The following is a 13,483-nucleotide window of genomic DNA, read 5'->3' on the forward strand; positions in this document are numbered from 1 at the left end:
GTGGTGGTGGTTTGTGTGGTGGTGGTTTGTGTGGTGGTTGTTTGTGTGGTGGTTGTGTGTGTGGTGGTTGTGTGTGTGGTGGTTGTGTGTGTGTGGTGGTTGTGTTTGGTGGTTGTGTGTGTGTGTGTGGTGGTTGTTTGTGTGGTGGTTGTGTGTGTGTGGTGGTTGTGTGTGTGTGGTGGTTGTGTTTGGTGGTTGTGTGTGTGTGTGTGGTGGTTGATTGTGTGGTGGTTGTGTGTGTGTGGTGGTTGTGTGTGTGTGGTGGTTGTGTGTGTGTGGTGGTTGTGTGTGTGTGGTGGTTGTGTGCAGTGTGGAAGACAACAGATACCACCATGACAGCTGGCAGTACCACTCGCAACACCCTGGTTCCCCTTGCATGCCAGCCATGTCTTATTGTGTGTGTGTGTGTGTGTGTGTGTGTGTGTGTGTGTGTGTGTGTGTGTGTGTGTGTGTGTGTGTGTGTGTGTGTGTGTGTGTGTGTGTGTGTGTGTGTGTGTGTGTGTGTGTGTGTGTGCGTGCGTGCGTGTGTGTGTGTGTGTGTGTGTGTGTGTGTGTGTGTGTGTGATCCTGTCAACCCCTCTGTGCCAGCCATGTTGGCAGCCACAGGAGACACGGCTACCTCAGTCAGCAGGTGTGACTTCCCTGTTGGACTATGACAAGGAGAGAAAGAATGACAGGGAGGGAAGTAAGGAAGGAAGGAGAGAGCAAGGAAAGGAAGGAGATAGGGAGAGAGGTCGGGTAAGGGAGGAGCGAAAGAAGTATAGGGAGAGAAGGGGGGAAGGAAGAAGGGACGGAGAGAGGATGGGAAGGAGAGAGGGAGGGGAGGTAAGGGAGGAGAGAAAGAAGGATAAGGAGGGAGGGAGGGTAGTGAAAGAGCAATGGAGGGAGACAGATGGAGGGAGGTGAAGCAGGGGAGGTAAGAAGTGAGAGGATGAGGGAGATGGACAGAGGTGTGAACTCCAATAATTCTTAGAGGAAGAAGTACAAGAAGGGTGTGAAGAGGAGCATCGGGATGAATGGAGGGAGGGAAAAGCTAGGGAGAAAGAGGGTGTGAGATGGACAGAGGTGGGAACTCCTAGCACCCTTCGAGGAGACAGGAGCATTCTTGTTTACACAGTCTGGTTTGATCTGTGAGAGATTGAGGGTTGGGTTGTTACCCTGCCTGTCATGCCGGCCCTATCTCTCCCCCCTCTTATCTTTCTCGAGTCTGTGTGTGTGTGACCTTCACCCTGACTGTCATGCTGACCCTTTCTCCTTCCCCTTATCTCTGTCTGAGACAGCAGGGTTAGGCTGAACTGTGAGAGAGACACCAGAGCTGTCTATGTCTCTGATCACCATCAATCATCATTCACCAGAGCTGTCTATGTCTCTGATCACCATCAATCATCATTCTCATTCTCTCCTAACCTCCTTTCCCATGTCTTTCTCTCCTTTCTTGTCTAAATGTTTTATTCTGTCACTGCTCCTCTGTCCTCAGATAATAGCTTGTTTTTCTAGACTTGGCAGGTTGTGGTTGGGTAGAACCCCATGACCATATAACTCTATAACTCTTTGTTGACTGAACTGATAAAACAGCATCTCCTCCATATTGATGCTCAAGCAGGAAAACCTTGTACTTAGACTGAATGGCCTTGTAAAATGGGGGCCTTGTAGGAACCTGGTCTACCCCAATTCAGGTTGGGATACATTACATTACATTTACATTTAAGTCATTTAGCAGACGCTCTTATCCAGAGCGACTTACAAATTGGTGCATTCACCTTATGACATCCAGTGGAACAGCCACTTTACAATAGTGCATCTACATATTTTAAGGGGGGGTGAGAAGGATTATTTTATCCTATCCTAGGTATTCCTTAAAGAAGGTGTCTCCGGAAGGTGGTGATTGACTCCGCTGTCCTGGCGTCGTGAGGGAGTTTGTTCCACCATTGGGGAGCCAGAGCAGCGAACAGTTTTGACTGGGCTGAGCGGGAACTGTACTTCCTCAGTGGTAGGGAGGCGAGCAGGCCAGAGGTGGATGAACGCAGTGCCCTTATTTGGGTGTAGGGCCTGATCAGAGCCTGGAGGTACTGAGGTGCCGTTCCCCTCACAGCTCCGTAGGCAAGCACCATGGTCTTGTAGCGGATGCGAAACTGGAAGCCAGTGGAGAGAGCGGAGGAGCGGGGTGATGAGAGAACTTGGGAAGGTTGAACACCAGACGGGCTGCGGCGTTCTGGATGAGTTGTAGGGGTTTAATGGCACAGGCAGGAGCCCAGCCAACAGCGAGTTGCAGTAATCCAGACGGGAGATGACAAGTGCCTGGATTAGGACCTGTGCCGCTTCCTGTGTGAGGCAGGGTCGTACTCTGCGGATGTTGTAGAGCATGAACCTACAGGAACGGGCCACCGCCTTGATGTTAGTTGAGAACGACAGGGTGTTGTCCAGGATCACGCCAAGGTTCTTAGCGCTCTGGGAGGAGGACACAATGGAGTTGTCAACCGTGATGGCGAGATCATGGAACGGGCAGTCCTTCCCCGGGAGGAAGAGCAGCTCCGTCTTGCCGAAGTTCAGCTTGAGGTGGTGATCCGTCATCCACACTGATATGCCTGCCAGACATGCAGAGATGCGATTCGCCACCTGGTCATCAGAAGGGGGAAAGGAGAAGATTAATTGTGTGTCGTCTGCAAGCAATGATAGGAGAGACCATGTGAGGTTATGACAGAGCCAAGTGACTTGGTGTATAGCGAGAATAGGAGAGGGCCTAGAACAGAGCCCTGGGGACACCAGTGGTGAGAGCGCATGGTGAGGAGACAGATTCTCGCCACGCCACCTGGTAGGAGCGACCTGTCAGGTAGGACGCAATCCAAGCGTGGGCCACGCCGGAGATGCCCAACTCGGAGAGGGTGGAGAGGAGTATCTGATGGTTCACAGTATCGAAGGCAGCCGATAGGTCTAGAAGGATGAGAGCAGAGGAGAGAGAGTTAGCTTTAGCGGTGCGGAGCGCCTCCGTGATACAGAGAAGAGCAGTCTCAGTTGAATGACTAGTCTTGAAACCTGACTGATTTGGATCAAGAAGGTCATTCTGAGAGAGATAGCGGGAGAGCTGACCAAGGACGGCACGTTCAAGAGTTTTGGAGAGAAAAGAAAGAAGGAATACTGGTCTGTAGTTGTTGACATCGGAGGGATCGAGTGTAGGTTTTTTCAGAAGGGGTGCAACTCTCGCTCTCTTGAAGACGGAAGGGACGTAGCCAGCGGTCAGGGATAAGTTGATGAGCGAGGTGAGGTAAGGGAGAAGGTTTCCGGAAATGGTCTGGAGAAGAGAGGAGGGGATAGGGTCAAGCGGGCAGGTTGTTGGGCGGCCGGCCGTCACAAGACGCGAGATTTCATCTGGAGAGATCAGAGCACAGGGTAGGGCACTGTGAGCAGAACCAGCGGTGTCGTTTGACTTAGCAAACGAGGATCGGATGTCGTGACCTTCTTTTCAAAATGGTTGACGAAGTCATCTGCAGAGAGGGAGGAGGGGGGGGGAGGGGGAGGAGGATTCAGGAGGGAGGAGAAGGTGGCAAAGAGCTTCCTAGGGTTAGAGGCAGATGCTTGGAATTTAGAGTGGTAGAAAGTGGCTTTAGCAGCAGAGACAGATATATACCAAGCTCACCACAGCTTCCTTTCACATACCAAAGCTAATCTGACAAAAAAATCCCATATTCACTTGGCCACTCCTTGGGTTATACCAATGTCAAAATGACAATTAAACACATAACTATTCAAATGTGAAAGACATATTCCATAGTCCTTCATTACATTGTACAATAATAGTCTAAGCAGAGACAATCATAATCAGAACCAGTTCATGAAGCGACCGCCACTTAATTCACTATTCACAGTCCACTCAGTCACAGAAGGCCACTATAACTATTGGAACTCGCCATTGCGCACATACAACTTTCTAAGGTAGCCTACCGGACACTTGACAAACTACGAGCTCCAAGGAATAAACGCGAATACAGTTGATGGAAATAATTTAAACTTCTACCTCATCAGTCTTGCGAACGTTTATCTGCACTATAAACATCGCGTCCACTCAGGAGAGGGAATGGTTCATGAAATGCAACAATATATCGTACCAAACATGAAGCAAAAATTTCTACAATTATGAAGCAACTATGGATTTTAAGATGGGAAACAACATAATAATATAATAATAATATATGCCATTTAGCAGACGCTTTTATCCAAAGCGACTTAGTCATGTGTGCAACATCAAACATTTTGAAAACGGAAACAAAGCGCTTTTGAAATCAATCAATTGAAATGTACTCAAAATGTCAGATGAGTTTATTGGTGAGAAGCAGCAGGAGTCACGTCGTATGCTGCTCACAATAATGTGTGTGTTTCTGCTTGTGAGGAGAGAGGGAGAGAAAGAGACTGGAAGTTTTTCACCAATTGATAACCACTATTGCAGGGCACTTAGAAAAGTAATGATGAGGATTTCATAAGACATGCTCTCTCTCTCTCCCTCTCTCTCTCCTCTCCCTCTCTCTCTCTCCTCTCTCTCTCTCTCTCTCTCTCTCTCTCTCTCTCTCTCTCTCTCTCTCTCTCTCTCTCTCTCTCTCTCTCTCTCTCTGTCTCTGTCTCTGTCTCTGTCTCTGTCTCTGTCTCTGTCTCTCTCTGTCTCATTAGAATGCCAGAGATAAAATGTTATCAGTCTTTAAAGAGGGATTTCCTATTTGAATAGGAAATTATAATTGAAATGTGTGTGCTTCTTGGAGGTTGGAGAGATAAGGCAAACACGCAGGGAGATAGGGATAGAAGTAGTGAGAACGAGTGAGATGGAGGGGGAGTGAACGAGAGAGAAGGGGGAGATGGGTTGTAATAAACCGAGTGAAAGGGAAAGTATAGTTAATTTTCACAGGTTGGCATTGCGTGTGTGTGTGTGTGTTATTATAACTAAACACTTGAATTACTTTCACACTTATAATAATTCATTTTAAACGTCACAGTTGTGTTTACTCACCGCTCCACTGATTTAGCACTCAATCAAACAGAAGTCTGTGAATACATGTCTGTGTATTGCGGGATTAAAATATCTATGTATTCTCATCTACACACAACGACTTTATTCCCCAATAAAACCCACTTTACAAACAAAATATTCTTGGGCACCCAAATTCATTAGCCCAAGGGAGATGACTTACTTGACTGAAGCCCTTGGCCCCTGTAGGCCAATGTAGTGCATACCTTCTCTAACATGCCCTCTCTCACAGTTCAACAAGCTGACAAACTTCCTCTCTTTCCCTCTCCAGATCCTAAGAAACAGAGCCTGGCCGAACTGAGAGGAGAAAAGAGGAGCTGATCTGAGAGCTGAGGGTAAGGTGCTCTGATCAGTATTGTGATCCACAGTGCTGTGGCCTGGTCTCCTGTTAAATCTAATCCTGATGCAGCCAGTCTCCAACACCTGGTAGTGCAGAGTTCATTCTCCGCTCTGCATGGGGCTTTGTGTAATTGCTTTGTGCTGATGAGAAGCAACAATGTTTAAAGTACCATCTTGTACTGCAATTACGCCCATAAAAGTGAAGTGTGTGTGTGTGTGTGCGTCTGTGTGTGCGCGCATGTGTGTGTGTGTGTGTGTGTGCGTGTGTGTGTGTGTGTGTCTCTGTCTGTGTGTGTGATTCGAAATAAAGAACTATCCTGCTTTTCTAAGGGAGGGAGAGATGCGGGTTTCTGGCCCTGGTCGATATCGTGCTCCTACCAGCTTAGTCCAGTCTGATACTGCCAAAGGTCAATGAGTAGCCATAAGCTCTTCATCCTCTAGGTCATAGGATGATGCACGTCATGGTTGAAAATGTACCATGTACAGACATTCACCTTATTCCCTCAGGCTGGAATAATATGGTCATACATGTTCCCTGTGTGTGTGTCTGTGTGAGAGAGAGTGAAGGAGTTGTCCTTTGCGTGTGCATTTGTGTGTTTGTCTGAGCACATGTGTCTGTGTGTTTGTTGTCCTCCCTGTGTGTGTGTGTGTGTGTTTGTTGTACCCTGCCTGTGTGTGTGTGTTTTGTTGAACCCTGCCCGTGTGTGTGTTTGTTGTACCCTGCCTGTGTGTGTGTTTTGTTGAACCCTGCCTGTGTGTGTGTTTGTTGTCCTCTGTGTGTGTGTGTGTGTTTGTTGTCCTCTGTGTGTGTGTTTGTTGTCCTCTGTGTGTGTGTGTGTGCATGTCCTGGGTGGTACTGGTTGCCTGGGCACTGACAGCTTGCCGCTCCTGTGCTTATGAAAATAAATGCTGATGGGGGTTGAACTGACAGTGCTGCATGGGTCAGAGAGAAGAGAGATGGGGCTCTGGGCTGACTGGCTGACAGGCCGCCAACGCTATGCCTGGTTTGCATTGAGATGCATGACGACACCCCTGCTCGACTCACCCCCCCCCCCCTCCACCAACTACCAACTGCTGACGACAGTGTGTGTGTGGGTGTACAGGCACAGTTGCCTCACAGTCACTCTCTGCCATGTCCCCTATCAGTATTCCACTGCCACTACTGCTGATACTGCTTCTCTGTCTCCTCTGTCTGTCTGTCGCTCGCTGCACCTCACCTCAACCTGCCCCTCCTCGCCCTCAATCTTCTGCCTCTCTTCCCTGGACTGTATGTTACTGTACTGTCCTCCAAAAACCCTGATGAAAGCTAGATGCCGAAATGCGTTTAACAATAAAGAAAGCATATTTGACGTCCACTTTCATAGTCCTCCAAGAGTTGCTGAATATCCTTATATTGACTGTACTTTTCCACTGACAGACTCAGCTTTTTGCTCCTGGCTGTTTTTTTCTGAAACATGCAGTAGCAGACACAAGGCAGAATGTTGTTGGTGGTTTGCCAGAAGCTTGTTTGGTCCATTTCGACAGATGTCAGTGTTAGATTTCAGATGCCAGATGCGCCTTTCCTGAAACATTATATGCCAGAATGCTACATGTTGCATTTTCAATACAGGGTCTTATATTGAATCCTGTGTTTTAGTGTCACATTGAATGTAATTGGTTTCCTAGTCCAAACAACCTTGATCTGGAGCTGTTATGACACACACACGCACACACCCACACGCACACACACGCACACACCCACACGCACACACACACACACACACCCACACGCACACACACACCCACACACACACACACACACACCCACCCGCACGCACACACACACACACACACACACACACACAGCCTCTGACATCGTTCCTGGCAACACGCAGCGGTACAAATCCAATCTTTACGGTCGTAATAGGCATTCATCTAATGTGATTACTGTTCACAACGACACAGTGTTTTTTTCTTCTCCACAGTGTGAAACACACCATGACCTGATTCCATCCTTTGTTTTATCGACTAACTTTCTCAGGCAACTGGAGCTGATTGGAAAATTGACGTCGTGAAACAAAAAAAAAAACATTAATGGAACGACGCTTAATTGCATTGGGGGGGCGATAAACTGAGGCAGAGTCCTGCTGACCTGTTGTGCTGTGATGGTATTACCCACTGGGAAAAGACGTCAATTACATTTCATTGAAGTTGTGTCAAAGCAATGTTGATTCAACCAGTGTGTGCCCAGTGGGTAGTGACCACGGAGAAGTCTCCAAACCTTCCTCTCCTCATATTCCTCCTGCTGTTCCCTTCCACCCACCACAGGCATCTGGAGTAGCCTCCCTCCCACACTCTGCTCCTCAGAAAAACACATGAAAGCTCTACTGTACCTGCAGCTGTTTCTGTTGAGGTATACCTTAGGTATTGTAATTTGCATATATGCATATGAAATAGGCACGACACATCTGGATGGTTTTGTTATGCTTCAATGTAAAATGGTAATTATTATGATACGATTCTCCACTCACACAAAAGTTGTGTTTAATTTGTTTGTAGAGAAAAACAAGTGTTTGGATATGATGGTGTCGCTGTAATACAAAGTTACCACATGGCTGCGCTGTAGACCTGTATTTGACCACTTGATTGGTGGCGCAAAGTGAAGTAAGGGTTCTTTTTGAATTCTTTGCCCCCTACGTCAGCTATTGCAGCTCAAATTGCCAGTGTGTTTCGCATGGAGGGGGCACTCGCTTCAGGAAGGAAATCAGCCATCATTGGGATCGAGCAGACAACTTTGTTACAGTCCCGCCGGAGTCACTCATTACAAGGATTTCTGATAACGCGAGCTGGACTAAAACGTTCAAATGTATACCGGAGTGTTTCTACTGATGCTGGTCGTCGGGCTCTACGCTGATACTATGGACCAAGGGCCAACAGGTAAAGAAAACAACGTTTTTGTTTCTTGGGAGTCAAGCATTGCGCTGCAGCGCACCTGGGAAAGGACAGTTGGCTGGGCTGTCCTTGTCATTTGTGGCCACTGGGCACATTATTCTACGCTAATAAACATGTCGCCAAATAACGGGAAATTTCGAGTGCTATTAATCGAATTGGTTTTTATTCTTTTAAATGTTGTGAAAGTTGAAAATAGCTTTCTCATAATTTGATCGGACGGTCGCGTCTTATTTCTGAACAGAACTTCCAAGAAAGTAGCATTGTTTTAGTTTTTGGAAATAACCTACTAGAATATCCAAGAATAACTGTTTTCAATCATTTCAAGTCTGTGACTTGTCGAAATATGCTACGTAGTGTCTTTTGAGGCTATGCGAATATTAGCAATGTTGAATAAGCTGTTGTCTGTTCTTCACAGGTTGCAGTGTAACAATATATATATTTTTTACCGGTGGCACGTGCAGTGAAGAAGTGTAGGAAAGTGATGGCATACCAAGCAGTAACCTCATATTTATCATTTCTCAGGTTGGAATGGTTTCATTCCCAAGTTATTCTGACATGCAGGATAGAAAAATAAAGTACAAAATATAACATTTTTTTTGTCATAATAATGAAGGTATTCTGACCAATCAATTAAATTGGAATATAAATGCTGTTGGAATATAAATGCGGTTATCGGATGTTTGGGATTAAGCTACATCAAAGAGCTGAGAATGTTTCTGTTAATGGTCAATTCGAATAACAGTCATCAAGCCCGAACCTGCTGATAAAAATAAATAAACCCCACGTTCCTTTATGGGCTGTGATTTGATTGACGGAAGCAAACTCTATTATTTAGCTCTGTCATACACATACACACAGTTTTCATTCTAATATCAAGTTCTACAGTTTGCACTCAATATTGTGAGTGTTCATTTCCTGTAAACAAATTTTATTTTATTTTATTCAGGGCACATACCATGGTACAACAATGCTTTTTTTTCAGTTTCACTGTCATGATACCTAATACATTCCCAATGTGTGTTTTTAATCCTGCGGGAGACAGCTCTGGGAGGCTTACAGCAGGGTTTTTTTTGTGTGAGCTATCTGTATTGTTTTCATTGTGGAATACACAGTAATTTTAGTTCCCAAGAAAGAATGTATTGAAAGGAAAAATCCCCTCTGGTGCCATTCCAGCTCAGCTAAACCTGAGTATTAGCAGTGAAAGTGTTTATTAGCAAGGCAGGGGCGTGGCCATGTGTAGATTCACTTTACATGACATAGTACTAAGACCATTGTAATCGTGTGTCTTTATACTAAAATAGTGGATTTGAAACCCAGACCCCTGTGGGAGTTGTATGTTATAAATACTCTCCGACAGACAAGCCAAGCAGAACTTTTACTAGTTACTGTTATAGTATACTACATGTAACTGGGTGAATGCATTCTCACTCCCTCCATAGCAGTGTTTCCCTAGATTTCTTCCCAGGTGGCTTCCAAAGCAACATCCTGGCACCAAAACTGTCAATAAAAACAGCCTCCGAGAAGAAGGGTTGGAGCATAGACTTGATCACATAACCTCACCCAACAACATTGCAAACTGAACCCCATTATTCTCTGTGGGCTGTAGCTGTACAGTAGGTGAAGCTGCCTGCCGCAGTGATCTGTTTATAGTAGATGTATACCTTACTGCTGAGGCAGTCTGTGTCTGATTGCGCTAACACGCACGGGTCTGTTGCTCCAGGCTTTTCTTCTTGCTTTTCCAATATCTGGTTGAGCCTGAGCAAATCAAATTGTATTGTCACATACACGTGTTTATCAGATGTTATTGCGGGTGTAGCAAAATGCTTGTGTTTCTAGCTCCAACAGTGCAATTATATCTAACAAGTAATATCTAACAATACACACAACCGAAAGTAAAGGAATGGAATTAAGACTATAGAAATATTTGGACGAGCAATGTCAGAGCAGCATAGACTAAGATACAGTAGAATAGTATAGAATACAGTATATCCATATGCGATGAGTAATGGAAAATATGTAAAATTATTAAAGTTGCCAGTGATTTCAAGTCTATGTATATAGGGCAGCAGCCTCTAATGTGCTAGTGATGGCTATTTACAGTCTGATGGCCTTGAGATTAAGGATGCACGATATATCAGTGAACATATGGCAGGGTAACCTAGGGGTTAGAGCGTTGGACTAGTAACCGAAAGGTTGCACGTTCAAATCCCCGAGCTGACAAGGTACAAATCTGGCGTTCTGCCCCTGAACAGGCAGTTAACCCACTGTTCCTAGGCCGTCATTGAAAATAAGAATTTGTTCTTTAACTGACTTGCCTAGTTAAATAAAGGTACAATTTTAAATTAAATATCAGAATTGGCTGATATGAGCTAAAAATGCCAACATCGGTATCAGCTAATGTCTAGTTTAACACCCGATGTGCAAAACCGATGGCAAAGCTGACGTTCATACCTATATAATGAAGGTACATGATGTAATGACGGCACGTAAAATGTTGCGCTATGCGGGCAACACAGCATTCCTAAACTAGCTCACAATGTCTGCTGTGTGGATCCAGCAGTCAACAAGTCCAGCAGTCATTTGAAAGAGTAACAACATTTCAGCGAGACAACTCAAAGGTGAAATACATTAAAGCAAAGATTATGGAATTCATTGCCGTTGACAATCAACCGTTCTCTGTCGTGGGTGATGTTGGCTTTCTCTGACTGGTCGAGCACCGGTTAACACTACTACTACTGTGACATCGGGTGCTGTAGGTGTCCTGGAGGGCAGGTAGTTTGCCCCTGGTGATGCATTGGGCAGACCGCACTACCCTCTGGAGAGCCCTGCAGTTGCGGGCGTTACAGTTGCCATACCAGGCGGTGATACAATCTGACAGGATGCTCTCAATTGTGCATCTGTGTAAGTTTGTGAGGGTTTTAGGTGCCAAGACAAATTTCTTCAACCTCCGGACTTTGAAGAGGTGCTGTTGTGCCTTCTTCTCCACACTGTCTGTGTGGGCGGACCATTTCAGTTTGTCAGTGATGCGTACGCAGAGGAACTTGAAGCTTTCCACCTTCTCCACTGCAGTCCCGTCTATGTGGATAGGGAAGGTGCTCCCTCTGCTGTTTCCTGAAGTCCAAGATCAGTTCCTTTGTTTTGTTGACGTTGGGTGAGAGGTTATTCTCCTAGCACCGCACTTCCAGGGCCCTCACCTCCTCCCGTATGCTGTCTCGTCATTGTTGGTAATCAGGCCTAGTACTATTGTGTCGTCTGCATTCTTGATGATTCAGTTGGAGGTGTGCATTGCCACGCAGCCATGGGTGAACAGGGAGTATAGGAGCAGGGCTTGCTTTCCCTGTAGTTGCTTGGTGCACCCTCTGAGTGCTACCTGATTGAGTAGATTTGCTGGGGTAAAAGCTCTCCTTGTCAGATCACTGCATAGCAGCACCTGTTAGTGTGTGTGTGTCTCTCTCTATGTATTTGTTTGGCCCGGAGGAGTTAGGGTAGTAGAGACGGTAGTTTAATCTGGTAGGCCTTTGTCTCCAACTCTCTCAGTACTGACATGCAGCCAGTGTGAAACACCCCATGATTGGTGGTGTAGAGGTTGAACTTGGGATGGCAGACCACATGGGAACACACTATCATGGGAGAAGATGGTCGCCAGGCTGGGGGTTATACTAAGGTCAAGAGAGGGGATAGGAGGGTCTTCTTGTGCTTATTGGCGAAGGTGGGCGTCAGGCTGAGGGTTGTACTAAGGACGAGGGGCTATGGAAGTGCTGGCCGTGCTGTGTGCAGTGGTTTGGATCGGTCAGATTTTTAATCATACAGAAAATGGTTTAACACACACAAAGCTCTCTTTGGGGAACAAAGGTTGGAAAGGAGAAAATTGGATCACAAACACAGAGAGAAGAGTGATGGAAGTTGGTTCCTTCTTCTTTGTTTGTTTGATGTTTTCAGGCCACTGATATGTGAAATAGGACTTCTCTCTTACTAAAAGTAGTTTGAGGATTTTCTTTTGCTGATCTGTGCTCTTCCTTCCATCTCTATGAAGGCTTTAATCTGTCTAGCTCTAACACCTCTTCGCTTGACTACAGAGAGAGAGGTCACTTTTTATTGTCTTTTTTATTTGACAGCTTTAATGGACAGACATCTTTAGGCATGGACTGCCTTCTTCCCTCATCTAGGGTGACTACATTTAATGTACCCAAATACGGGACAAAGGCATGATTTTGTGGGACAGTGTAGCCTACATGAATCTTTTTTTGGGGCTGCTCTGAACAAGCTTCCGCTGCTCTGAACAAGCTAATTGAAGCGGGCCTATAGGCTACTCCTTTGGCTCATGCTAAATTTGGTCATGCAGAAACAAGAGCCCAATGTGTGTCTGTTTTAGGAAAATCTGGGAATACATGGCCAAGGAAACATTTCTTGCTGGTCTCAGGGAATGTGAAAACTTTAGGAAGTGAGACTTTGATAACAGGGTTGAGTGATGTAGCAGCAAATATGTTGAATTAGCAACACATGAGCATGACGAGCCTCACAAATTTGGCAAAATCACCTTGTATCTTTTCAGTTTAATAACCTTATATATATTTCCAATCGGCTATTTATTAACTTTTGTAGCTCTTCATCAGAAACATGCCTTTTTAACTGGCCTCTCCAAGTTTTAGCTGGAATTTAGACCAAAAGGATTTGACAAATGTGATTGGTTGATGATATGACATTGGCCTACATATCGCCTTGCGCTATGCAGAATATCAGATGTTAACAACGATTGGAGAAGTGTTTTAACATCACCAGTACCACATCCTTATATATATATATATATATACTTTGTCAAAAGAGCAACGTGACTGCAAACCGAGATCTGTATATAATGACGAGATGTTCATGTCTCCACCTTAACAATGGAAGTTATTGTCCCAAAGGAGGGAGGGCAAGCGATAAGCTTAGGTCTAAGATAAACCCATAGAAACACATTGAGCTTATCTTGGACAGATTTCGGCCAGTGAAACTTCTTGCTTCGCCTCTTCCTCTCCACTGAAAAAGAGACAAGTTTAAATGCCTGACTGAAATATGGAACAAATCTACATTTTTTAGTAAATTAGTGGGTTAGAATTTTTTTATTTCAATGCGGGACATGATTGTTTGGTTGCAGGACAAAGGGCCAAAATGTGGGACCCTCACCTCAAACCGATGGGTCAACACACCCTGGAAGAAACG

At 45.4% G+C, this 13,483-nt stretch overlaps 1 protein-coding gene across 14 annotated transcripts in view; it reads left to right on the plus strand.

Annotated features, from left to right (window-relative positions):
* Positions 1–8,058: 8,058 nt before the first annotated feature.
* Positions 8,059–13,483, plus strand: part of LOC124043374 (receptor-type tyrosine-protein phosphatase U-like) — a 323,408-nt gene continuing 317,983 nt past the window's right edge. For all 14 annotated transcript variants that reach the window (XM_046361930.1, XM_046361939.1, XM_046361932.1 and 11 more), the window contains exon 1: positions 8,059–8,266. In XM_046361930.1, coding sequence (XP_046217886.1) covers positions 8,194–8,266 — 73 coding nt within the window. In that variant the 5' untranslated portion in view covers positions 8,059–8,193. The remainder of the gene's footprint in view (positions 8,267–13,483) is intronic.

This window comes from Oncorhynchus gorbuscha, linkage group LG09, assembly GCF_021184085.1.
Source record: "Oncorhynchus gorbuscha isolate QuinsamMale2020 ecotype Even-year linkage group LG09, OgorEven_v1.0, whole genome shotgun sequence".
NCBI lineage: Eukaryota > Metazoa > Chordata > Actinopteri > Salmoniformes > Salmonidae > Oncorhynchus > Oncorhynchus gorbuscha.